The sequence below is a fragment of the Oncorhynchus mykiss genome, chromosome 10 (genome assembly GCF_013265735.2).
Source record: "Oncorhynchus mykiss isolate Arlee chromosome 10, USDA_OmykA_1.1, whole genome shotgun sequence".
Taxonomy (NCBI): Eukaryota; Metazoa; Chordata; class Actinopteri; order Salmoniformes; family Salmonidae; genus Oncorhynchus; species Oncorhynchus mykiss.
Window position 1 is genome coordinate 82,768,393 of NC_048574.1, and position 25,153 is coordinate 82,793,545.

Consider the following 25,153-nt stretch of genomic DNA (forward strand, 5'->3'; position numbering starts at 1 on the left):
ATGTAATCCAACCAGGGTTGGTTACTGTCTAAATGTAATCCAACCAGGGTTGGTTACTGTCTAAATGTAATCCAACCAGGGTTGGTTAGGTTACTGTCTAAATGTAATCCAACCAGGGCATGTTACTGTCTAAATGTAATCCAACCAGGGTTGGTTACTGTCTAAATGTAATCCAACCAGGGTTGGTTACTGTCTAAATGTAATCCAACCAGGGTTGGTTAGGTTACTGTCTAAATGTAATCCAACCAGGGTAGGTTACTGTCTAAATGTAATCCAACCAGGGTAGGTTACTGTCTAAATGTAATCCAACCAGGGTAGGTTACTGTCTAAATGTAATCCAACCAGGGTTGGTTAGGTTACTGTTTAAATGTAATCCAACCAGGGTAGGTTACTGTCTAAATGTAATCCAACCAGGGTAGGTTACTGTCTAAATGTAATCCAACCAGGGTAGGTTACTGTCTAAATGTAATCCAACCAGGGTTGGTTACTGTCTAAATGTAATCCAACCAGGGTTGGTTACTGTCTAAATGTAATCCAACCAGGGTTGGTTAGGTTACTGTCTAAATGTAATCCAACCAGGGTTGGTTACTGTCTAAATGTAATCCAACCAGGGTAGGTTACTGTCTAAATGTAATCCAACCAGGGTAGGTTACTGTCTAAATGTAATCCAACCAGGGTAGGTTACTGTCTAAATGTAATCCAACCAGGGTAGGTTACTGTCTAAATGTAATCCAACCAGGGTTGGTTAGGTTACTGTCTAAATGTAATCCAACCAGGGTAGGTTACTGTCTAAATGTAATCCAACCAGGGTAGGTTACTGTCTAAATGTAATCCAACCAGGGTTGGTTACTGTCTAAATGTAATCCAACCAGGGTTGGTTACTGTCTAAATGTAATCCAACCAGGGTTGGTTACTGTCTAAATGTAATCCAACCAGGGTTGGTTACTGTCTAAATGTAATCCAACCAGGGTAGGTTACTGTCTAAATGTAATCCAACCAGGGTAGGTTACTGTCTAAATGTAATCCAACCAGGGTTGGTTAGGTTACTGTCTAAATGTAATCCAACCAGGGTAGGTTACTGTCTAAATGTAATCCAACCAGGGTAGGTTACTGTCTAAATGTAATCCAACCAGGGTTGGTTACTGTCTAAATGTAATCCAACCAGGGTTGGTTACTGTCTAAATGTAATCCAACCAGGGTTGGTTAGGTTACTGTCTAAATGTAATCCAACCAGGGTTGGTTACTGTCTAAATGTAATCCAACCAGGGTTGGTTACTGTCTAAATGTAATCCAACCAGGGTTGGTTAGGTTACTGTCTAAATGTAATCCAACCAGGGTAGGTTACTGTCTAAATGTAATCCAACCAGGGTAGGTTACTGTCTAAATGTAATCCAACCAGGGTAGGTTAGGTTACTGTCTAAATGTAATCCAACCAGGGTAGGTTAGGTTACTGTCTAAATGTAATCCATCCAGGGTTGGTTAGGTTACTGTCTAAATGTAATCCAACCAGGGTTGGTTAGGTTACTGTCTAAATGTAATCCAACCAGGGTAGGTTACTGTCTAAATGTAATCCATCCAGGGTTGGTTAGGTTACTGTCTAAATGTAATCCAACCAGGGTTGGTTAGGTTACTGTCTAAATGTAATCCAACCAGGGTAGGTTACTGTCTAAATGTAATCCAACCAGGGTAGGTTACTGTCTAAATGTAATCCAACCAGGGTAGGTTACTGTCTAAATGTAATCCAACCAGGGTAGGTTACTGTCTAAATGTAATCCATCCAGGGCAGGTTACTGTCTAAATGTAATCCAACCAGGGTTGGTTACTGTCTAAATGTAATCCAACCAGGGTTGGTTACTGTCTAAATGTAATCCAACCAGGGTTGGTTAGGTTACTGTCTAAATGTAATCCAACCAGGGTTGGTTAGGTTACTGTCTAAATGTAATCCAACCAGGGTTGGTTAGGTTACTGTCTAAATGTAATCCAACCAGGGTTGGTTACTGTCTAAATGTAATCCAACCAGGGTTGGGCAGGTTACTGTCTAAATGTAATCCAACCAGGGTTGGTTACTGTCTAAATGTAATCCAACCAGGGTTGGTTACTGTCTAAATGTAATCCAACCAGGGTTGGTTAGGTTACTGTCTAAATGTAATCCAACCAGGGTTGGTTACTGTCTAAATGTAATCCATCCAGGGTTGGTTACTGTCTAAATGTAATCCATCCAGGGTAGGTTACTGTCTAAATGTAATCCAACCAGGGCATGTTACTGTCTAAATGTAATCCAACCAGGGTTGGTTACTGTCTAAATGTAATCCAACCAGGGTTGGTTACTGTCTAAATGTAATCCAACCAGGGTTGGGTTGGTTACTGTCTAAATGTAATCCAACCAGGGTTGGTTACTGTCTAAATGTAATCCATCCAGGGTTGGTTACTGTCTAAATGTAATCCATCCAGGGTTGGTTACTGTCTAAATGTAATCCATCCAGGGTTGGTTAGGTTACTGTCTAAATGTAATCCAACCAGGGCATGTTACTGTCTAAATGTAATCCAACCAGGGTTGGTTACTGTCTAAATGTAATCCAACCAGGGTTGGTTACTGTCTAAATGTAATCCAACCAGGGTTGGGTTGGTTACTGTCTAAATGTAATCCAACCAGGGTTGGTTACTGTCTAAATGTAATCCAACCAGGGTAGGTTACTGTCTAAATGTAATCCAACCAGGGTAGGTTACTGATTAGTGGTCTCTGATTGGTGGTAATCATTTGGTGTGTCATCATTAGTGGTCTCTGATTGGTGGTCATCATAGTGGTCTCTGATTGGTGGTAATCATTTGGTGTGTCATCATTAGTGGTCTCTGATTGGTGGTCATCATAGTGGTCTCTGATTGGTGGTCATCATTTGGTGTGTCATCATTAGTGGTCTCTGATTGGTGGTCAGACTCACTCAGGTGGAACAAATTTAAACATTGTGCCTTTTTTTTCCCAATGCTGATTTGACGGTCATTGGGAAACAGAGAAGTGTCCACAAACCTCCTTTCTGAATTTAAAACTAATCCTTTTAAGTAATCATCTAGTTTTTCAAAGAGTATTTGTAATCTGACTACAATGTGTTTGCTGGTAAAGTAGCGGATTTACACATGTAACCCGTTACTCCCCAACCCTGCTGGGCAACTGGCAAGGAACAACTCCCTGGAGGGAAGAAACCTTAATAAAACAAACTAGAAAAGACGAGACAAATTGAACGTCAGAGTATATGACCCTCACTTGAGTAAGGAACTAGAAGCCAAATAGCTCATTTTAAAAACAGTGGTATAATGTTAGCCTATTTGGAGAAAAGTTTTGTGTCTGTGCAACGGAGCACGTTGTTGGAAAAGAAAACGAGATTATTACGTAACTGTGTGTAAAAGTACTGTAGTGAAACAGGCAGGGAGCGGGACTTGAACCCTCAACCTTCTAAACCCGAAGTCCAGCGTGATATCGACCGTGCCCCCGAAAGTATGCTCAAGTGGCAGAGTCGAAATCCGCGTTTATAAACCCAGGGTCGTTACACTGCTAAACTCTGCACAACAACTTTCACAATGAAGTCAGACATCGAGGCATTAATCCAGAATGTCGAAAACCAGTTTAATACAGGATGTTTTTTTGATTCCGTTCTGATTTAGGGTGCGTTCGCAAAATTCACTCCTGCTATCTACTCCGATTTCAGGGCGTCTTGAGTGTGGCAGAGCACAGAAACACTGGATGAATTTACGAACCAATCAACACCCGTTAAATATGGCCGGTGTCAGTAAACAGTCGGGCAAAAAAACGTAATGAAATCGTTTTCCAGCAGCACAATTACAGTCCAGCAACACTCTGGATAACATGAAAACATCCTAACCAGCTCTGCTTGGTTGAGTAAAAATGTGTCAGATTGGAGGTGTTCTCTCATTTGTGTCTTTTGAAGTAGCTAGCAAATTAACATTAGTCAAGCACCTAAGTTAGGGTCAGAAAACTGAATTTTCGAACGCACCCTTGGTTGGATTATTCTACTCGGCTAAAGTGAATCAGAGAGAGAGAGAGAGACGTCAATCTCAACAAATATGAGGGTCCAAAGGTTTCAGTAACAGTTATAACGTTATTATAATTTATTAATAATTACATAGCTATTGAGTAGTAAAACACTTACCACTGCGGAGACAACTACCCGATCTCACGGATAAAATTCAATTCGCAAAAAACCTCACTTCCGTTATCGGTATAATCAGATGTTACTGACGCGATGTCAATTTTATCACTGAAATATTGTTGCTTTGAAGATCTTTGGGGTTGTGGAAGGGGTCGCGTGTCGATAGTTGCTGTACTTAAACCCGTTAGTTACAAACGAGAGCTCAGTAATGTTGCATTTTATGCTGGGTTTCCGCTAGATGCCACAGTCACAAAGTCAAATTGGCTCTATTGTATAAATTCATACAAAAATAATGAGATGTTTGCTCTTAATTTAGGGTTAGGTATAAGGTTAGCATTATGGTTAAGGTTTAAAATACATTTTTAATTAAGAGAAATTGACGAAATAGGCGGCGTTTTTTAAAACTTTGTGTCTGTGGTAACTAGTGGCGACCCTTGTACAAATCGGGCGAAGTAAAGTCTTCCGGGGTTCTGCGTCGCGTACAGCCAACCAGCGAGTGAGACGTCATTAATGGTTAGATCGGCATTGGGGCAGGGTTCAGAAAGATGAACAATCCAGCGTTGTCATGGTGAGCTCAGCTGGAATGAATTTGTTTCTGTCCCAGATAGCCTCCTATATAGGGCTCTGGTCCAAACTAGTGCACTATGTAGGAATCAGGGTGCCATTTGGGATCATCACAGTATCACTGAAATGTGCTTTTAAATGACTTTGACAAATAGGACATGAATGATTAGGTTGGATTTGAGAAGAGGCCAGAGAGTTGTTAACCTTGTTCACACAATACCTTTATCTATTGACACCCCGGGAGTCAGACAGACAGACTGGGAGTCAGACAGACAGACTGGGAGTCAGACAGACACACAGACAGACTGGGAGTCAGACCGACAGACTGGGAGTCAGACAGACACCCTGGGAGTCAGACAGGAAGTCAGACAGACAGACTGGGAGTCAGACAGACACACAGACAGACTGGGAGTCAGACAGACACCCTGGGAGTCAGACAGGAAGTCAGACAGACAGACTGGGAGACAGACACCCTGGGAGTCAGACAGACAGACTGGGAGTCAGACAGACACACAGACTGGGAGTCAGACAGACAGACTGGGAGACAGACACCCTGGGAGTCAGACAGACAGACTGGGAGTCAGACAGACACACAGACTGGGAGTCAGACAGACACACAGACAGACTGGGAGTCAGACCGACAGACTGGGAGTCAGACAGACACCCTGGGAGTCAGACAGGAAGTCAGACAGACAGACTGGGAGACAGACAGACAGGAAGTCAGACAGGAAATCAGACAGACAGACAGGAAGTCAGACAGTAAGACAGGAAGTCAAACAGACAGACAGGAAGTCAGACAGACAGACTGGGAGACAGACAGACAGGAAGTCAGACAGTCAGACAGTCAGACAGGAAGTCAGACAGACAGACAGGAAGTCAGACAACGGACCAGGAAGCTGTGGTATTACAGTTTATTTGTTGTTTTGGAAGGTAAAGTGCATAGTTGAAGCCCTTTCTCCCTGTTAGACCTATTCCCTATATAGTGGTACTACTATAGACCCTATTCCCTATATAGTGGTACTACTATAGACCAGAGCCCTATTCCCTATATAGTGGTACTACTATAGACCAGAGACCTATTCCCTATATAGTGGTACTACTATAGACCAGAACCCTATTCCCTATATAGTGGTACTACTATAGACCAGAGACCTATTCCCTATATAGTGGTACTACTATAGACCAGAACCCTATTCCCTATATAGTGAACTACTATAGACCAGAGCCCTATTCCCTATATAGTGCACTACTATAGACCAGAGCCCTATTCCCTATATAGTACACTACTATAGACCAGAGACCTGTTCCCTATATAGTACACTACTATAGACCAGAGCCCTATTCCCTATATAGTGCACTACTAGTGACTAGAGCCCTATTCCCTATATAGTGGTACTACTATAGACCAGGGCCCTATTCCCTATATAGTGGTATTACTATAGACCAGAGCCCTATTCCCTATATAGTGGTACTACTAGTGACTAGAGCCCTATTCCCTATATAGTACACTACTAGTGACTAGAGCCCTATTCCCTATATAGTACACTACTATAGACCAGAGCCCTATTCCCTATATAGTACACTACTATAGACCAGAGCCCTATTCCCTATATAGTACACTACTAGTGACTAGAGCCCTATTCCCTATATAGTGGTACTACTATAGACTAGAGCCCTATTCCCTATATAGTGCACTACTAGTGACCAGAGCCCTATTCCCTATATAGTGGTACTACTATAGACCAGAGCCCTGTTCCCTATATAGTGCACTACTAGTGACTAGAGCCCTATTCCCTATATAGTGCACTACTAGTGACCAGAGCCCTATTCCCTATATAGTGGTACTACTATAGACCAGAGCCATATTCCCTATATAGTGGTACTACTATAGACCAGAGCCCTATTCCCTATATAGTGGTACTACTATAGACCAGAGACCTATTCCCTATATAGTGGTACTACTATAGACCAGAGCCCTATCCCCTATATAGTGGTACTACTAGTGACTAGAGCCCTATTCCCTATATAGTGGTACTACTATAGACCAGAGCCCTATTCCCTATATAGAACACTACTAGTGACTAGAGCCCTATTCCCTATATAGAACACTACTATAGACCAGAGCCCTATTCCCTATATAGTGCACTACTATAGACCAGGGCCCTATTCCCTATATAGTGGTACTACTATAGACCAGAGCCCTATTCCCTATATAGTGGTACTACTATAGACCCTATTCCCTATATAGGGCCCTCCTTTTGTTGTTGACATACCTAAGTAGTGTACTATACTGTATATAGGGAATAGGGTGCCTAAGTAGTACACTATACTGTATATAGGGAATAGGGTGCCTAAGTAGTGCACTATACTGTATATAGTGAATAGGGTGCCTAAGTAGTGCACTATACTGTATATAGTGAATAGGGTGCCTAAGTAGTGCACTATACTGTATATAGTGAATAGGGTGCCTAAGTAGTGCACTATACTGTATATAGTGAATAGGGTGCCTAAGTAGTGCACTATACTGTATATAGGGAATAGGGTGCCTAAGTAGTGCACTATACTGTATATATGGAATATGGTGCCTAAGTAGTGTACTATACTGTATATAGGGAATAGGGTGCCTAAGTAGTGCACTATACTGTATATAGGGAATAGGGTGCCTAAGTAGTGCACTATACTGTATATAGGGAATAGGGTGCCTAAGTAGTGCACTATACTGTATATAGGGAATAGGGTGCCTAAGTAGTGCACTATACTGTATATAGGGAATATGGTGCCTAAGTAGTGCACTATACTGTATATAGGGAATAGGGTGCCTAAGTAGTGCACTATACTGTATATAGGGAATAGGGTGCCTAAGTAGTGCACTATACTGTATATAGGGAATAGGGTGCCTAAGTAGTACACTATACTGTATATAGGGAATAGGGTGCCTAAGTAGTGCACTATACTGTATATAGTGAATAGGGTGCCTAAGTAGTGCACTATACTGTATATAGTGAATAGGGTGCCTAAGTAGTGCACTATACTGTATATAGGGAATAGGGTGCCTAAGTAGTGCACTATACTGTATATAGTGAATAGGGTGCCTAAGTAGTGCACTATACTGTATATAGGGAATAGGGTGCCTAAGTAGTGCACTATACTGTATATATGGAATATGGTGCCTAAGTAGTGTACTATACTGTATATAGGGAATAGGGTGCCTAAGTAGTGCACTATACTGTATATAGGGAATAGGGTGCTTAAGTAGTGCACTATACTGTATATAGGGAATAGGGTGCTTAAGTAGTGCACTATACTGTATATAGTGAATAGGGTGCCTAAGTAGTGTACTATACTGTATATAGGGAATAGGGTGCCTAAGTAGAACACTATACTGTATATAGGGAATAGGGTGCCTAAGCAGTGCACTATACTGTATATATGGAATAGGGTGCCTAAGTAGTACACTATACTGTATATAGGGAATAGGGTGCCTAAGTAGTGCACTATACTGTATATAGGGAATAGGGTGCCTAAGTAGTGCACTATACTGTATATAGGGAATAGGGTGCCTAAGTAGTGCACTATACTGTATATAGGGAATAGGGTGCCTAAGTAGTACACTATACTGTATATAGGGAATAGGGTGCCTAAGTAGTGCACTATACTGTATATAGGGAATAGGGTGCCTAAGTAGTACACTATACTGTATATAGGGAATAGGGTGCCTAAGTAGTGCACTATACTGTATATAGGGAATAGGGTGCCTAAGTAGTGCACTATACTGTATATAGTGAATAGGGTGCCTAAGTAGTGCACTATACTGTTTATAGGGAATAGGGTGCCTAAGTAGTGCACTATACTGTATATAGGGAATAGGGTGCCTAAGTAGAACACTATACTGTATATAGGGAATAGGGTGCCTAAGTAGTGCACTATACTGTATATAGGGAATAGGGTGCATAAGTAGTGCACTATAATGTATATGGGGAATAGGGTGCCTAAGTAGTGCACATCCTTAAGGCCCCAGAGTGATTCCATGTCCCCCTGCCTGCCCAACTCTGAACCCCCCCTGCCAACCTCAGACCCCCCCTCCCCTGGGGTAAAAAATAAAAAACCCTGGGGTGTATTCATTACATCTTGCAACGGAAACCGTTTACCATTTTACAAACCAAACGAAAGCAAACAGAACGAAATGGGGGAGGAACCTACCGACATTTGTCCAATAGAAACTCTGGAGTAAAAAAAATGGTTTCTGATGCAAAACATTTTTTGTTAGTTTTTGTTGTTGCAACAAACAAACAAAAAACGTTTTGCAACAGAATAGACATAATGAATACACCCCCCATGACCTGACTACACAACAACACAGTGGAACTTACACTATGACATCATCAACGCGCGCTACACTCAGATCCATTGTGACATCACCGCGGAATGTCGGGGTGTTGATTCTGAAGAGCCCCTCCCCCTCTCTTGTTGCTAAGTGATTCAATCAATAAACTACATGACTAGCTAGTTGATCAGACCAATCAATAAACTACACGACTAGTGACTAGCTAGTTGATCAGACCAATCAATAAACTACACGACTAGTGACTAGCTAGTTGATCAGACCAATCAATAAACTAGATGACTAGTGACTAGCTAGTTGATCAGACCAATCAATAAACTACACGACTAGTGACTAGCTAGTTGATCAGACCAATCAATAAACAAGATGACTAGTGACTAGCTAGTTGATCAGACCAATCAATAAACGACACGACTAGTGACTAGCTAGTTGATCAGACCAATCAATAAACAAGATGACTAGTGACTAGCTAGTTGATCAGACCAATCAATAAACTACACGACTAGTGACTAGCTAGTTGATCAGACCAATCAATAAACAAGATGACTAGTGACTAGCTAGTTGATCAGACCAATCAATAAACTACACGACTAGTGACTAGCTAGTTGATCAGACCAATCAATAAACTAGACGACTAGTGACTAGCTAGTTGACCATAACAAATTAATGGCTGAGTCCCAAATTGCACCCCAATCTATGTAGTGCACTAATTCTGACTAGAGCCCTATGTAGTGCACTACCCCATAGGGCTCTGGTCTAAAGTAGTGCGCTACCCCATAGAGCTCTGGTCTAAAGTAGTGCACTACCCCATAGGGCTCTGGTCTAAAGTAGTGCGCTACCCCATAGAGCTCTGGTCTAAAGTAGTGCACTACCCCATAGGGCTCTGGTCTAAAGTAGTGCGCTACCCCATAGAGCTCTGGTCTAAAGTAGTGCACTACCCCATAGGGCTCTGGTCTAAAGTAGTGCACTACCCCATAGGGCTCTGGTCTAAAGTAGTGCACTACCCCCATAGGGCTCTGGTCTAAAGTAGTGCACTACCCCCATAGGGCTCTGGTCTAAAGTAGTGCACTACCCCATAGGGTTCTGGTCTAAAGTAGTGCACTACCCCCATAGGGCTCTGGTCTAAAGTAGTGCACTACCCCCATAGGGCTCTGGTCTAAAGTATTGCACTACCCCCATAGGGCTCTGGTCTAAAGTAGTACACTAAACAGGAAATGCATTGTGATGTACAGGGGTCGGAGGTCGCAGTAAGCTGTTGGGTTCCAGGGTAGCAACGTAGAACGGGCAGAACGTCTGGTGGAGATGTTGGGTTGTCCAGTAGAACGTCTGGTGGAGATGTTGGGTTGTCCAGTAGAACGTCCGGTGGAGATGTTGGGTTGTCCAGTAGAACGTCCTGTGGAGATGTTGGGTTGTCCAGTAGAACGTCCTGTGGAGATGTTGGGTTGTCCAGTAGAACGTCCTGTGGAGATGTTGGGTTGTCCAGCAGAACGTCTGGTTCTCTCCGGTTCTGTTCCGTCTGGTTCTGCTGCTAGTCCACCGGTGGAGCTGGGGGATCCTGGTCACGACTCTGTTAAACAGGAGGAACAACGGTCAATAAACAAATACATACAACAATATCAAAACCACCCCTTCATCCACCCTCCTCTTCCCCCCCTTCATCCACCCTCCTCTCCCCCCTCTTCATCCACCCACCTCTTCCCCCCCTTCATCCACCCTCCTCTTCTCCCCCCCTCCATCCACCCTCCTCTCCCCCCCTCCATCCACCCTCCTCTCCTCCCCCATCCATCCACCCCCCTCTTCCCCATCCACCCTCTTCTTCCCCTCTCCATCCACCCTCCTCTCCTCCCCCCTCCATCCACCCTCCTCTCCCCCATCCACCCCCCTCTTCCACCCCCCCCCCTCCTCCCTCTATACGTGCGTTGTGGGGTCCAATAGGTTCCCTCTATCCCTCCTCCTCCCTCCATACCTACACTGTGAGGTCCAGTAGGTTCCCTCCTCCTCCCTCCATACCTACACTGTGAGGTCCAGTAGGTTCCCTCCTCCTCCCTCCATACCTACACTGTGAGGTCCAGTAGGTTCCCTCCTCCTCCCTCCATACCTACACTGTGAGGTCCAGTAGGTTCCCTCTATCCCTCCTCCTCCCTCCATACCTACACTGTGAGGTCCAGTAGGTTCCCTCTATCCCTCCTCCTCCCTCCATACCTACACTGTGAGGTCCAATAGGTTCCCTCTATCCCTCCTCCTCCCTCCATACCTACACTGTGAGGTCCAGTAGGTTCCCTCTATCCCTCTTCCTCCCTCCATACCTACACTGTGAGGTCCAATAGGTTCCCTCTATCCCTCCTCCTCCCTCCATACCTACACTGTGAGGTCCAGTAGGTTCCCTCTATCCCTCCTCCTCCCTCCATACCTACACTGTGAGGTCCAGTAGGTTCCCTCCTCCTCCCTCCATACCTACACTGTGAGGTCCAGTAGGTTCCCTCCTCCTCCCTCCATACCTACACTGTGAGGTCCAGTAGGTTCCCTCCTCCTCCCTCCATACCTACACTGTGAGGTCCAGTAGGTTCCCTCCTCCTCCCTCCATACCTACACTGTGAGGTCCAGTAGGTTCCCTCCTCCTCCCTCCATACCTACACTGTGAGGTCCAGTAGGTTTGCCGGCAGGCGGTGCTGGGGATCCTCTGAGGCTGTTGGGTCTGAGGAGGAAGAGGAGCAGAACCAGAACCATCCAGCCCATCAGAACCACGGGGACAGTCAGGTCTCCACCTCCTACTGAGCCACTGGGTCCTGGTACTGGAGGGACACAGAGAAAGACAGTCCCGTTAATAACCACTTGGCTGGACGGTGTATCAAACAACACTGAAAAACAAAGTGTGTATCTCCACTGGAAGTGTTGTTTAGATCAGCACGAAGCTTAAATGTGGGTCAGTGTGTGGTGATATAAAGCATACATACAGTCCTGAGGACACTCTGTCTCTGTACAGTAGGACTGAGACTGACGTAGCTGGTGGACACAGGAGAGAGAGAGGGGGGGAGAGAGAGAGGAGGGGGGGGGAGAGGGGGCGGAGAGAGAGAGAGGGGGGGGGGGGGGGAGAACATGAGTTTACAGATCGTGTTTGTTCTGTCCTTATTAGACCAGGCAAACAGACAGAGACAGGCAGGCAGACAGAGAGGCAGACAGGCAGAGAGACAGACAGACAGGCTGACAGACAGGCAGAGAGACAGACAGAAGAGTCAGACAGGCAGAGAGTCAGACAGGCGGGCAGAGAGACAGACAGAGAGAGGCAGACAGGCAGAGAGACAGACAGGCGGGCAGAGAGACAGACAGGCTGACAGACAGGCTGACAGACAGACAGAGAGGCAAACAGACAGACAGACAGACAGACAGACAGGCAGACAGGCAGACAGGCGGGCAGGCAGACAGGCAGACAGGCTGACAGACAGACAGAGAGACAGACAGACAGGCAGGCAGACAGACAGAGAGGCAGACAGGCAGAGAGACAGACAGACAGGCAGAGAGACAGACAGACAGACAGGCAGAGAGACAGACAGACAGGCAGGCAGAGAGACAGGCAGAGAGACAGACAGACAGGCAGAGAGAGTCAGACAGGCAGAGAGACAGAGACAGGCGGGCAGAGAGAGGCAGACAGACAGGCGGGCAGAGAGACAGGCAGAGAGACAGACAGACAGGCGGGCAGAGAGACAGGCAGAGAGACAGATCTTGTGGTTTTCAATGAATCATTCAATTCCTATGAGATAATGGAAGTCGCCTGGCAGCTCTCGCCCTCTTCAACGAACACAAAACTAGACCTCCGGGATGCTTGGCCTTCTAGACAGAGTTTCAAATAAAAATCCATATCTCAGACTGGCCAAAATAAAATAAAAGATTAAGATGGGAAAAGAACACAGACACTGGACAGAGGAACTCTGCCTAGAAGGCCAGTATCCCGGAGTCGCCTCTTCACTGTTGATGTTGAGACTGGACAGAGGAACTCTGCCTAGAAGGCCAGCATCCTGGAGTCACCTCTTCACTGTTGACGTTGAGACTGGACAGAGGAACTCTGCCTAGAAGGCCAGCATCCCGGAGTCGCGTCTTCACTGTTGACGTTGAGACTGGACAGAGGAACTCTGCCTAGAAGGCCAGTATCCCGGAGTCAACTCTTCACTGTTGACGTTGAGACTGGACAGAGGAACTCTGCCTAGAAGGCCAGCATCCCGGAGTCGCCTCTTCACTGTTGACGTTGAGACTGGACAGAGGAACTCTGCCTAGAAGGCCAGCATCCAGGAGTCGCCTCTTCACTGTTGACGTTGAGACTGGACAGAGGAACTCTGCCTAGAAGGCCAGCATCCCGGAGTCTCCTCTTCACTGTTGACGTTGAGACTGGACAGAGGAACTCTGCCTAGAAGGCCAGCATCCCGGAGTCTCCTCTTCACTGTTGACGTTGAGACTGGACAGAGGAACTCTGTCTAGAAGGCCAGCATCCAGGAGTCGCCTCTTCACTGTTGACGTTGAGACTGGACAGAGGAGCTCTGCCTAGAAGGCCAGCATCCCAGAGTCTCCTCTTCACTGTTGACGTTGAGACTGGACAGAGGAACTCTGCCTAGATGGCCAGCATCCCGGAGTCTCCTCTTCACTGTTGACGTTGAGACTGGACAGAGGAACTCTGCCTAGAAGACCAGCATCCAGGAGTCTCCTCTTCACTGTTGACGTTGAGACTGGACAGAGGAACTCTGCCTAGAAGGCCAGCATCCCGGAGTCTCCTCTTCACTGTTGACGTTGAGACTGGACAGAGGAACTCTGCCTAGAAGGCCAGCATCCCGGAGTCGCCTCTTCACTGTTGACGTTGAGACTGGACAGAGGAGCTCTGCCTAGAAGGCCAGCATCCCGGAGTCGCCTCTTCACTGTTGACGTTGAGACTGGACAGAGGAACTCTGCCTAGAAGGTCAGCATCCCGGAGTCGCCTCTTCACTGTTGACGTTGAGACTGGACAGAGGAACTCTGCCTAGAAGGCCAGCATCCCGGAGTCGCCTCTTCACTGTTGACGTTGAGACTGGACAGAGGAACTCTGCCTAGAAGGCCAGTATCCCGGAGTCGCCTCTTCACTGTTGACGTTGAGACTGGACAGAGGAACTCTGCCTAGAAGGCCAGCATCCCGGAGTCGCCTCTTCACTGTTGACGTTGAGACTGGACAGAGGAACTCTGCCTAGAAGGTCAGCATCCCGGAGTCTCCTCTTCACTGTTGACGTTGAGACTGGACAGAGGAACTCTGCCTAGAAGACCAGCATCCCGGAGTCGCCTCTTCACTGTTGACGTTGAGACTGGACAGAGGAGCTCTGCCTAGAAGGCCAGCATCCCGGAGTCGCCTCTTCACTGTTGGCGTTGAGACTGGACAGAGGAACTCTGCCTAGAAGGCCAGTATCCCGGAGTCGCCTCTTCACTGTTGACGTTGAGACTGGACAGAGGAACTCTGCCTAGAAGGCCAGCATCCAGGAGTCGCCTCTTCACTGTTGACGTTGAGACTGGACAGAGGAACTCTGCCTAGAAGGCCAGCATCCCGGAGTCTCCTCTTCACTGTTGACGTTGAGACTGGACAGAGGAACTCTGCCTAGAAGGCCAGCATCCCGGAGTCTCCTCTTCACTGTTGACGTTGAGACTGGACAGAGGAACTCTGTCTAGAAGGCCAGCATCCAGGAGTCGCCTCTTCACTGTTGACGTTGAGACTGGACAGAGGAGCTCTGCCTAGAAGGCCAGCATCCCAGAGTCTCCTCTTCACTGTTGACGTTGAGACTGGACAGAGGAACTCTGCCTAGAAGACCAGCATCCAGGAGTCTCCTCTTCACTGTTGACGTTGAGACTGGACAGAGGAACTCTGCCTAGAAGGCCAGCATCCCGGAGTCTCCTCTTCACTGTTGACGTTGAGACTGGACAGAGGAACTCTGCCTAGAAGGCCAGCATCCCGGAGTCGCCTCTTCACTGTTGACGTTGAGACTGGACAGAGGAGCTCTGCCTAGAAGGCCAGCATCCCGGAGTCGCCTCTTCACTGTTGACGTTGAGACTGGACAGAGGAACTCTGCCTAGAAGGTCAGCATCCCGGAGTCGCCTCTTCACTGTTGACGTTGAGACTGGACAGAGGAACTCTGCCTAGAAGGCCAGCATCCCGGAGTCGCCTCTTCACTGTTGACGTTGAGACTGGACAGAGGAACTCTGCCTAGAAGGCCAGTATCCCGGAGTCGCCTCTTCACTGTTGACGTTGAGACTGGACAGAGGAACTCTGCCTAGAAGGCCAGCATCCCGGAGTCGCCTCTTCACTGTTGACGTTGAGACTGGACAGAGGAACTCTGCCTAGAAGGTCAGCATCCCGGAGTCTCCTCTTCACTGTTGACGTTGAGACTGGACAGAGGAACTCTGCCTAGAAGACCAGCATCCCGGAGTCGCCTCTTCACTGTTGACGTTGAGACTGGACAGAGGAGCTCTGCCTAGAAGGCCAGCATCCCGGAGTCGCCTCTTCACTGTTGGCGTTGAGACTGGACAGAGGAACTCTGCCTAGAAGGCCAGTATCCCGGAGTCGCCTCTTCACTGTTGACGTTGAGACTGGACAGAGGAACTCTGCCTAGAAGGCCAGCATCCCGGAGTCTCCTCTTCACTGTTGACGTTGAGACTGGACAGAGGAACTCTGCCTAGAAGGCCAGCATCCCGGAGTCTCCTCTTCACTGTTGACGTTGAGACTGGACAGAGGAACTCTGTCTAGAAGGCCAGCATCCAGGAGTCGCCTCTTCACTGTTGACGTTGAGACTGGACAGAGGAGCTCTGCCTAGAAGGCCAGCATCCCAGAGTCTCCTCTTCACTGTTGACGTTGAGACTGGACAGAGGAACTCTGCCTAGATGGCCAGCATCCCGGAGTCTCCTCTTCACTGTTGACGTTGAGACTGGACAGAGGAACTCTGCCTAGAAGACCAGCATCCAGGAGTCTCCTCTTCACTGTTGACGTTGAGACTGGACAGAGGAACTCTGCCTAGAAGGCCAGCATCCCGGAGTCTCCTCTTCACTGTTGACGTTGAGACTGGACAGAGGAACTCTGCCTAGAAGGCCAGCATCCCGGAGTCGCCTCTTCACTGTTGACGTTGAGACTGGACAGAGGAGCTCTGCCTAGAAGGCCAGCATCCCGGAGTCGCCTCTTCACTGTTGACGTTGAGACTGGACAGAGGAACTCTGCCTAGAAGGTCAGCATCCCGGAGTCGCCTCTTCACTGTTGACGTTGAGACTGGACAGAGGAACTCTGCCTAGAAGGCCAGCATCCCGGAGTCGCCTCTTCACTGTTGACGTTGAGACTGGACAGAGGAACTCTGCCTAGAAGGCCAGTATCCCGGAGTCGCCTCTTCACTGTTGACGTTGAGACTGGACAGAGGAACTCTGCCTAGAAGGCCAGCATCCCGGAGTCGCCTCTTCACTGTTGACGTTGAGACTGGACAGAGGAACTCTGCCTAGAAGGTCAGCATCCCGGAGTCTCCTCTTCACTGTTGACGTTGAGACTGGACAGAGGAACTATGCCTAGAAGACCAGCATCCCGGAGTCGCCTCTTCACTGTTGACGTTGAGACTGGACAGAGGAGCTCTGCCTAGAAGGCCAGCATCCCGGAGTCGCCTCTTCACTGTTGGCGTTGAGACTGGACAGAGGAACTCTGCCTAGAAGGCCAGTATCCCGGAGTCGCCTCTTCACTGTTGACGTTGAGACTGGACAGAGGAACTCTGCCTAGAAGGCCAGCATCCCGGAGTCTCCTCTTCACTGTTGACGTTGAGACTGGACAGAGGAACTCTGCCTAGAAGGCCAGCATCCCGGAGTCTCCTCTTCACTGTTGACGTTGAGACTGGACAGAGGAACTCTGCCTAGAAGGCCAGCATCCCGGAGTCTCCTCTTCACTGTTGACGTTGAGACTGGACAGAGGAACTCTGCCTAGAAGGCCAGCATCCCAGAGTCGCCTCTTCACTGTTGGCGTGGAGACTAATGTTTTGCGGGTACTATTTAATGAAGCTGCCAGTTGAGGACTTGTGAGGCGTCTGTTTCTCAAACTAGACACTCTAATGTACTTGTCCTCTTGCTCAGTTGTGCACCGGGGCCTCCCACTCCTCTTTCTATTCTGGTTAGAGCCAGTTTGCGCTGCTCTGTGAAGGGAGTAGTACACAGCGTTGTACGAGATCTCCAGTTTCCTGGCAAGTTCTCACGTGGAATAGCCTTCATTTCTCAGAACAAAAATAGACTGACGAGTTTCAGAAGAAAGGTCTTTGTTTCTGGCCATTTTAAGTCTGTAATCGAACCCACAAATGCTGATGCTCCAGATACTCAACTAGTCTAAAGAAGGACAGTTTTATTGCTTCTTTAAATAAGCACATCAGTTTTCAGCTGTGCTAACATAATTGCAAAAGGGTTTTCTAATGATCAATTAGCCTTTTTAAAATGATAAACTTGGATTAGCTAACACAATGTGCCATTGGAACACAGGAGTGATGGTTGCTGATAATGGGCCTCTGTACGCCTATATAGATATTCCATTAAAAATCTGCCGTTTCCAGCTACAACAGTCATTTACAACATTAACAATGTCTACACTGTGTTTCTGCTCAATTTGATGTCATTTAAAAATTGACAAAAAAAATGTTGCTTTTCTTTCAAAAACAAGGATATTTCTAAGTGACCCAAAAACTTCTGAACGTTAGTGTACATGTACATTATAACTCAACATAAGTCTGTATCTATATATACTTAGAAATCTCTGTATGTTCATTAAAATAAGATATTGGACAACTCCCAGGAAGTTAAGGACTAAGCTGTGGTTCAGGTCCCGCTCTGTCTGTGGGCAAATGACGAAACTCTCATGGTTGTGCTGGACCAATGACAGCTGGCCACATAGACACACCTGTACACAGGGACCAATGAGATGGCCTGGTTGACTGGAGCGCATTCTAAATCAGATTTACACCCCCGCCTCCCAGCATTCCATTGTTGCAACATTCTAATCACTACCTTGAAGCACAGAAAGAGAGAGAGACACCATCTATGTGTGTGTGTGTGTGTGTGTGTGTGTGTGTGTCTATCTGTGTGCGTAACCGCGTGTGTGTCTGTCTGTCAGTCCTCAAGACAAACACAGAGAGACAGACAGCAGGAACCAGGATATGCTGCTGGCTCAGAGCCTCCACAGTCCCACACACTTTTCCCTTCCCTCCTTCCCTCCTTGTGTCTCTCGCCTTTTTCTCTCTCTCTCTCAATTCAATTCAATTCAATTCAAGAGCTTTATTGGCATGGGAAACATGTGTTAACATTGCCAAAGCAAGTGAGGTAGATAATATATAAAGTGAATATATAAAGTGAAAAACAACAAAAATTAACAGTAAACATTACACATACAGAGGTTTCAAAACAGTAAAGACATTACAAATGTCATATTATATATATATATACAGTGTTTTAACAATGTACAAATGGTTAAAGGACACAAGATAAAATAAATAAGCATAAATATCTCTCTCTCTTCAATTTAAGGGCATTATTGTCATGGGAAACATGTGTTAACATTGCCAAAGTAAGTGAGGTAGATAATATATAAAGTGAAAAACAATAAAAATTAACAGTAAACATTACTCATACAGAAGTTTCAAAACAATAAAGACAAATGTCATATTATGTCTGTATACATTAACGATGTACAAATCTCTCTCAAATGTAAAAAAAGACTGGGTTGGTCGAGGCATGAGCAAACTATATCTAATGTACTGAGGGAAGGGAACAAGTGCCCCCCCCCCCCCCCCATCAGGGTCATGCTGCATCCTGCCGTCAGTCTTAGTCAGATTGAATGATGACGTGGATTGGGGTAAATGAAGACACAGTTTCACAGGAATCTCTCTCCATCACACAGACACACACACACACACACACACAGACACGCACACAGACACACACACACACACACACACACAGACACACACACAGACACACACACATACACACACAGACAGACACACACACACACACAGACACACACACAGACACACACACACACATACCCACACACAGACACACACACAGACAGATACACACACACACACAGACACACACACACACACACACACTCTTACCAGGTTGATGAGTCGTCTCATGGCGTGCTCCTGGGTGCAGATGCACTCACAGGGGTCAAAGCCTCCCTCCGCCATTACGATCACCTGACAAAACACACACACCTGGGATGAGACCACACACACACCTGGGATGAGACCACACACACACACACCTGGGATGAGACCACACACACACACACCTGGGATGAGACCACACACACACACCTGGGATGAGACCACACACACACACCTGGGATGAGACCACACACACACACACACCTGGGATGAGAGGAGACATCGTTGACATCCCAGATGCTCCCCCCCCCCCCTCCCCCCCAGAGAGGAGACATCATTGACATCCCAGATGCCCCCCCCCCCTACTTTTGACCAGGCCCAGTGGCCACCAGATGCCCCCCCCCCCTTCTACATTTGACCAGGCCCACTGGCTACCAGATGCCCCCCCCCTCCTACTTTTGACCAGGCCCACTGGCTACCAGATGCCCCCCCCCCCCCCCCCCCCCCCCCCCTCCTACTTTTGACCAAGCCCACTGGCTACCAGATGCCCCCCCCCCCCCCCCCCCTACTTTTGACCAGGCCCACTAGCTACCAGATGCCCCCCCCCCCCTCCTACTTTTGACCAGGCCCACTGGCTACCAGATGCCCCCCCCCCCCCTCCTACTTTTGACCAGGCCCACTGGCTACCAGATGCCCCCCCCCCCCTCCTACTTTTGACCAGGCCCACTGGCTACCAGATGCCTCCCCCCCTCCTACTTTTGACCAGGCCCACTGGCTACCAGATGCCCCCCCCTCCTACTTTTGACCAGGCCCACTGGCTACCAGATGCCCCCCCCTCCCTCCTACTTTTGACCAGGCCCACTAGCTACCTGTGCCATAAAATGCCCGGACCTCTTGGCAGGTGCAGTAGCTCAGAGAGGCTACAGGTAAATGTTTCCTTGGCCGTTGTGTAACTTATTTACACAGTCGCTGACTGTGGTTCTCATTTCATTTAGGCCAAACAACAAGCAATGAGGAAATGGTTTCACAGGTAAAACAAAGCAGATCCTGGAGCCTTTTACTGGTGCTGAATGATCTGTACATAGTTACCTACCTAGCTAGTTAGGTAGGTACACATTACCACCCTAGAAACAAAACAGAGACCAATCTAATGAGTAGTGGCCATGTAGGGGAGGGGCCATGTAGGGGAGGGGCCATGTAGGGAGGGGCCATGTAGGGGAGGGGCGAGGTAGAAAGGTTAAATTACAGAATGTCTCTGATGGGGAAACAAAACGCAAAATGTTAGATGCTAATAAGCCTGTTAGCAAAATGTTAGATGCTTAGCCTGTTAGCAAAATGTTAGATGCTTAGCCTGTTAGCAAAATGTTAGATGCTTAGCCTGTTAGCAAAATGTTAGATGCTTAGCCTGTTAGCAAAATGTTAGATGCTTAGCCTGTTAGCAAAATGTTAGATGCTTAGCCTGTTAGCAAAATGTTAGATGCTTAGCCTGTTAGCAAAATGTTAGATGCTTAGCCTGTTAGCAAATGTTAGATGCTTAGCCTGTTAGCAAATGTTTGATGCTTAGCCTGTTAGCAAATGTTAGATGCTTAGCCTGTTAGCAAATGTTAGATGCTTAGCCTGTTAGCAAATGTTTGATGCTTAGCCTGTTAGCAAATGTTAGATGCTTAGCCTGTTAGCAAATGGTTGATGCTTAGCCTGTTAGCAAATGTTAGATACGTAGCCTGTTAGCAAATGTTAGATGCTAATGTCACTGTAGCCCTTGATCATGATTTTCAGTTCCATTACATACGAGTCATTGGACGAAAGCATCTTCTGTGGGGGCGGGGTTTGTTCAGAGACCCGCCTCTCGGTCTGAACATTAACTGGCATCGCTTGCTCTACTGGTTTTGAAAGCATAAGGACCTTATCTTTCATATCGGCTAGAAATAATAAAAATATATATTTTAAAAGGCTACATTGATACATACTTTTATGTACTCTGAACGACCTGATGAATTATCTGAGTCTCTGAACACCTGTGGACGACCTGATGAATTATCTGAGTCTCTGAACACCTGTGGACGACCTGATGAATTATCTGAGTCTCTGAACACCTGTGTGTCAACAGAAGACAGAGTGGACGACCTGATGAATTATCTGAGTCTCTGAACACCTGTGTGTCAACAGAAGACAGAGTGGACACCCTGATGAATTATCTGAGTCTCTGAACACCTGTGGACTACCCGATGAATTATCTGAGTCTCTGAACCTGTGTGTCAACAGAAGACAGAGTGGACGACCTGATGAATTATCTGAGTCTCTGAACACTTGTGGACGACCTGATGAATTATCTGAGTCTCTGAACACCTGTGTGTCAACAGAAGACAGAGTGGACGACCTGAAGAATTATCTGAGTCTCTGAACACTTGTGGACGACCTGATGAATTATCTGAGTCTCTGAACCTGTGTGTCAACAGAAGACGGAGTGGACGACCTGAAGAATTATCTGAGTCTCTGAACCTGTGTGTCAACAGAAGACCACAAACATGTCACTCAACAAAATACTGTTTTTTTAAATGTTGCATTTGTGAAATTATTTTTTCTAGAACCGTAGAGCAATAGAGAATCGATTAATGGGAGTATTTAGCTGGTTTAGGCTTCCAGAGCCAAATCACCATTTTAACAGAACAGCAGTAAAGTTAGGCCTCTTCAGTTCAATATATATTTTTTAAACCTTTATTTAACTAGGCAAGTCAGTTAAGAACAAATTCTTACTTACAATGACAGTGGGTGTTCAGGGGCAGAACGAGAGATTTGTATCTTGTCAGCTCGGGGGTTTGAACCTGCAACCTTCTGGTTACTAGTCCAACTCTCTAACCACTGGAGTTTTACATGACATTTACAGGGAAGAGGCTGACTTGTCGGGTCCTCCATATTAAGTCACACCGCAATTTTCTTTTCCGGCATGACTTCGGTTCTCTGATCCGTTTTATGTAAAAACTCGAAAAATATAGGTGCAACTTCTGTTGGTGCCGTCTAGCCTGGACCCAGATCTGTTGGTGCCGTCTAGCCTGGACCCAGATCTGTTTGTGCCGTCTAGCCTGGACCCAGATCTGTTGGTGCCGTCTAGCCTGGACCCAGATCTGTTGGTGCCGTCTAGCCTGGACCCAGATCTGTTGGTGCCGTCTAGCCTGGACCCAGATCTGTTGGTGCCTGTCTAGCCTGGACCCAGATCTGTTGGTGCCGTCTAGCCTGGACCCAGATCTGTTGGTGCCTGTCTAGCCTGGACCCAGATCTGTTGGTGCCGTCTAGCCTGGACCCAGATCTGTTGGTGCCTGTCTAGCCTGGACCCAGATCTGTTGGTGCCGTCTAGCCTGGACCCAGATCTGTTGGTGCCGTCTAGCCTGGACCCAGATCTGTTGGTGCCGTCTAGCCTGGACCCAGATCTGTTGGTGCCTGTCTAGCCTGGACCCAGATCTGTTGGCGCCGTCTAGCTTGGACCCAGATCTGTTGGCGCCGTCTAGCCTGGACCCAGATCTGTTGGCGCCGTCTAGCCTGGACCCAGATCTGTTGGCGCCGTCTAGCCTGGACCCAGATCTGTTGGCGCCGTCTAGCCTGGACCCAGATCTGTTGGTGCCGTCTAGCCTGGACCCAGATCTGTTGGCGCCGTCTAGCCTGGACCCAGATCTGTTGGTGCCGTCTAGCCTGGACCCAGATCTGTTGGCGCCGTCTAGCCTGGACCCAGATATGTTGGTGCCGTCTAGCCTGGACCCAGATCTGTTGGCGCCGTCTAGCCTGGACCCAGATCTGTTGGCGCCGTCTAGCCTGGACCCAGATCTGTTGGTGCCGTCTAGCCTGGACCCAGATCTGTTGGCGCCGTCTAGCCTGGACCCAGATCTGTTGGTGCCGTCTAGCCTGGACCCAGATCTGTTGGTGCCGTCTAGCCTGGACCCAGATCTGTTGGTGCCTGTCTAGCCTGGACCCAGATCTGTTGGTGCCGTCTAGCCTGGACCCAGATCTGTTGGTGCCGTCTAGCCTGGACCCAGATATGTTGGTGCCGTCTAGCCTGGACCCAGATCTGTTGGTGCCGTCTAGCCTGGACCCAGATCTGTTGGTGCCGTCTAGCCTGGACCCAGATATGTTGGTGCCTGTCTAGCCTGGACCCAGATCTGTTGGTGCCGTCTAGCCTGGACCCAGATCTGTTGGTGCCGTCTAGCCAAATGGAGGTGCAACTTCGCATTGGAGCTGTTTGATGCATGTTATATTCAAAACTTAATTCGTTACGTGTGGATGCGTTTACGCTCCCTACCCTGTAGATTCAGTACTTTTACCCAGCGCTGCCAGTGCATTTGCGTTTTGCTGTGTTATTGAAGGGACAGAGAGACGACACTTACCTGAACACACTGATCCAGACGCAGCTTTTAGAGTCCAGGGAATGTATGTTTCTTGTTGTTATCGTTCCCGACTGTAGACACGTTATCAGAAAGCCACAGCTGGCCAAACTGTTTTCATCTGTACAGTAGAAGATTTCCAGGGGCTCATTCATTATGCCAATTCTGTTGCAACACGTTCCATAAACGGAGGCAAACGAAACGGGAGGGGACCTACCCGATACTGTCCAATAGAAACGGTGGTTTTAGTTGCAAAACGGGGAACTAATGATAACACCCAAGCTTTTGATACAGTACGCGACAGCCACGTCACGGACATCACGCGAGATCTGCGAGTAGACAGGGAACTCGTGTTTTTGCTCGTCACTAGTTACCACAGCCATAAAGTCATAAATAGCGCCTATTTCTACAATTTATTTTTTTCAATTGTATTTTAAATCTTAACCACACTGGCTATATTGTAAAGATGTATGGCAATAAATTATACCAAAATGCTATTTAAGGTTATGCATAAGGTTAGCAATTACGACTTTGTGACTGTGGTAACGTGGAAACTTTCGTTTTTTTTTTTTTTTCTCCAACTCAGCGTTTCAACTGTCTCAGACATCCGATTGGTTTAGATATCCAGCGGGATATCATTTCAGCCAATCAAAGTCAAGAGCGAGTTAAGACGCGACGACGTACGGAAAGTAAACAAACCATACATGGTCAATCAATCACCCCGGTGACAGATAGAGTATATTATGAAGAATAACCTAATACATGTTAGGTGTACAACTAAATCAATATCTGCTGATTAACTCAGTAACTCTTGTGTCATCTCTTTCCCCAAAATGCCCCCAGAAAAGTCTGTTCATGTGACCTTCATGTTCAAGTGAATGATAAAAAAAAAAAAAAAAACTCTGTATTTTCTCTGAATAGAGTCCATCCGTGTTGACGGAAAAAGGACAGAGATGTCTGGAAAAATGTGTCACACAGGCCTGTGTCCCTGTTCAGCAGATCATAACAACAGAGAAGATGCTGGAGATGTCAACTCCACGGTGATTTTACCCTCGACCAATAGGCAATCTATTATACAGGACACTGGTAGCAAAGACACACAGACAGAGAGTGAGAATCAGTGACAATGTACTGTGTTGTGTGTCAGAGAGAGAATTTCCTAAACTGTGTGCAGCTACAATGTTGTCAGTTGTGGTTTGACACAGGCCCCGATATAACCTTCCTAGTCATATTAAAGTTACATATGAATAGTGGTATTTACAGTTACATATGATGAGAAAGTGATGTATTCACACCATCCCATCATATCACATGACTCTAAACAGAGGAATACAGCAGTGCTTGACAACAACAACAACAACAACGTTCCTCTTTCTAGCTATTTCCACAAAACCAACCTTTCACAGACATACACATTTTCTAGTAACGTTAGTTCTGTGGCAAAAAAACAAACAAACTGTGTTCATATTTCCAGACTCAGTTACTGACAAGACTGTGCTGCACGCATTTTCAAGAAAGGAGTGCTGTGTTTTTGAAGAGGGGAAAGAAAGAAGGAGAGTGAACGAAACCGAGGAGAGAGAGAGAGAGAGAGAG

The 25,153-nt window shown here is 47.0% G+C and overlaps 2 protein-coding genes across 7 annotated transcripts in view; both read right to left on the reverse strand.

The window, feature by feature from the left end:
• Positions 1-5,008, reverse strand: part of LOC118936829 (UDP-glucose 6-dehydrogenase) — a 31,310-nt gene extending 26,302 nt beyond the window's left edge. For 2 of the 5 annotated variants that reach the window (XM_036934231.1, XM_036934230.1), the window contains exon 1: positions 4,164-5,007. The gene's annotated coding sequence lies outside the window, so the exon portion shown is untranslated. Of the gene's footprint in view, positions 1-4,163 lie in introns of all 5 variants that reach the window. The other 3 variants (XM_036934232.1, XM_036934229.1, XM_036934233.1) reach the window with 3 other exon arrangements.
• Positions 5,009-10,157: 5,149 nt separating this feature from the next.
• On the reverse strand, positions 10,158-23,848 carry LOC118936831 (small integral membrane protein 14-like). 2 transcript variants are annotated; one of them, XM_036934236.1, is made up of 5 exons: positions 23,564-23,848; positions 19,197-19,280; positions 12,024-12,072; positions 11,700-11,861; positions 10,158-10,636 (listed from the first exon to the last, which is right to left on the reverse strand). In XM_036934236.1, the coding sequence occupies exons 2-5, from the start codon at positions 19,269-19,271 to the stop codon at positions 10,629-10,631; spliced, it is 294 nt and encodes a 97-aa protein (XP_036790131.1). In that variant the 5' UTR covers positions 19,272-19,280; positions 23,564-23,848; the 3' UTR covers positions 10,158-10,628. The 2 variants fall into 2 exon arrangements, with proteins under 2 accessions (XP_036790131.1, XP_036790130.1); XM_036934235.1 differs by having other exon boundaries at positions 10,565-10,636; positions 11,704-11,861; positions 23,564-23,844.
• Positions 23,849-25,153: the final 1,305 nt, after the last annotated feature.

What these genes read in the sequence shown, in the direction of transcription:
- LOC118936831 (XM_036934235.1), bottom strand. Translation starts at nt 19,271, where the DNA reads ATGGCGGAGGGAGGCTTTGACCCCTGTGAGTGCATCTGCACCCAGGAG. An exon ending in GACAGAGTGTCCTCAGGACT is followed by an intron (nt 11,862 to 12,023) that starts GTATGTATGCTT and finishes GTGTCCCTCCAG; the next exon opens with TACCAGGACCCAGTGGCTCA. An exon ending in AACCTACTGGACCTCACAGT is followed by an intron (nt 10,637 to 11,703) that starts GTAGGTATGGAG and finishes CCTGTTTAACAG; the next exon opens with AGTCGTGACCAGGATCCCCC.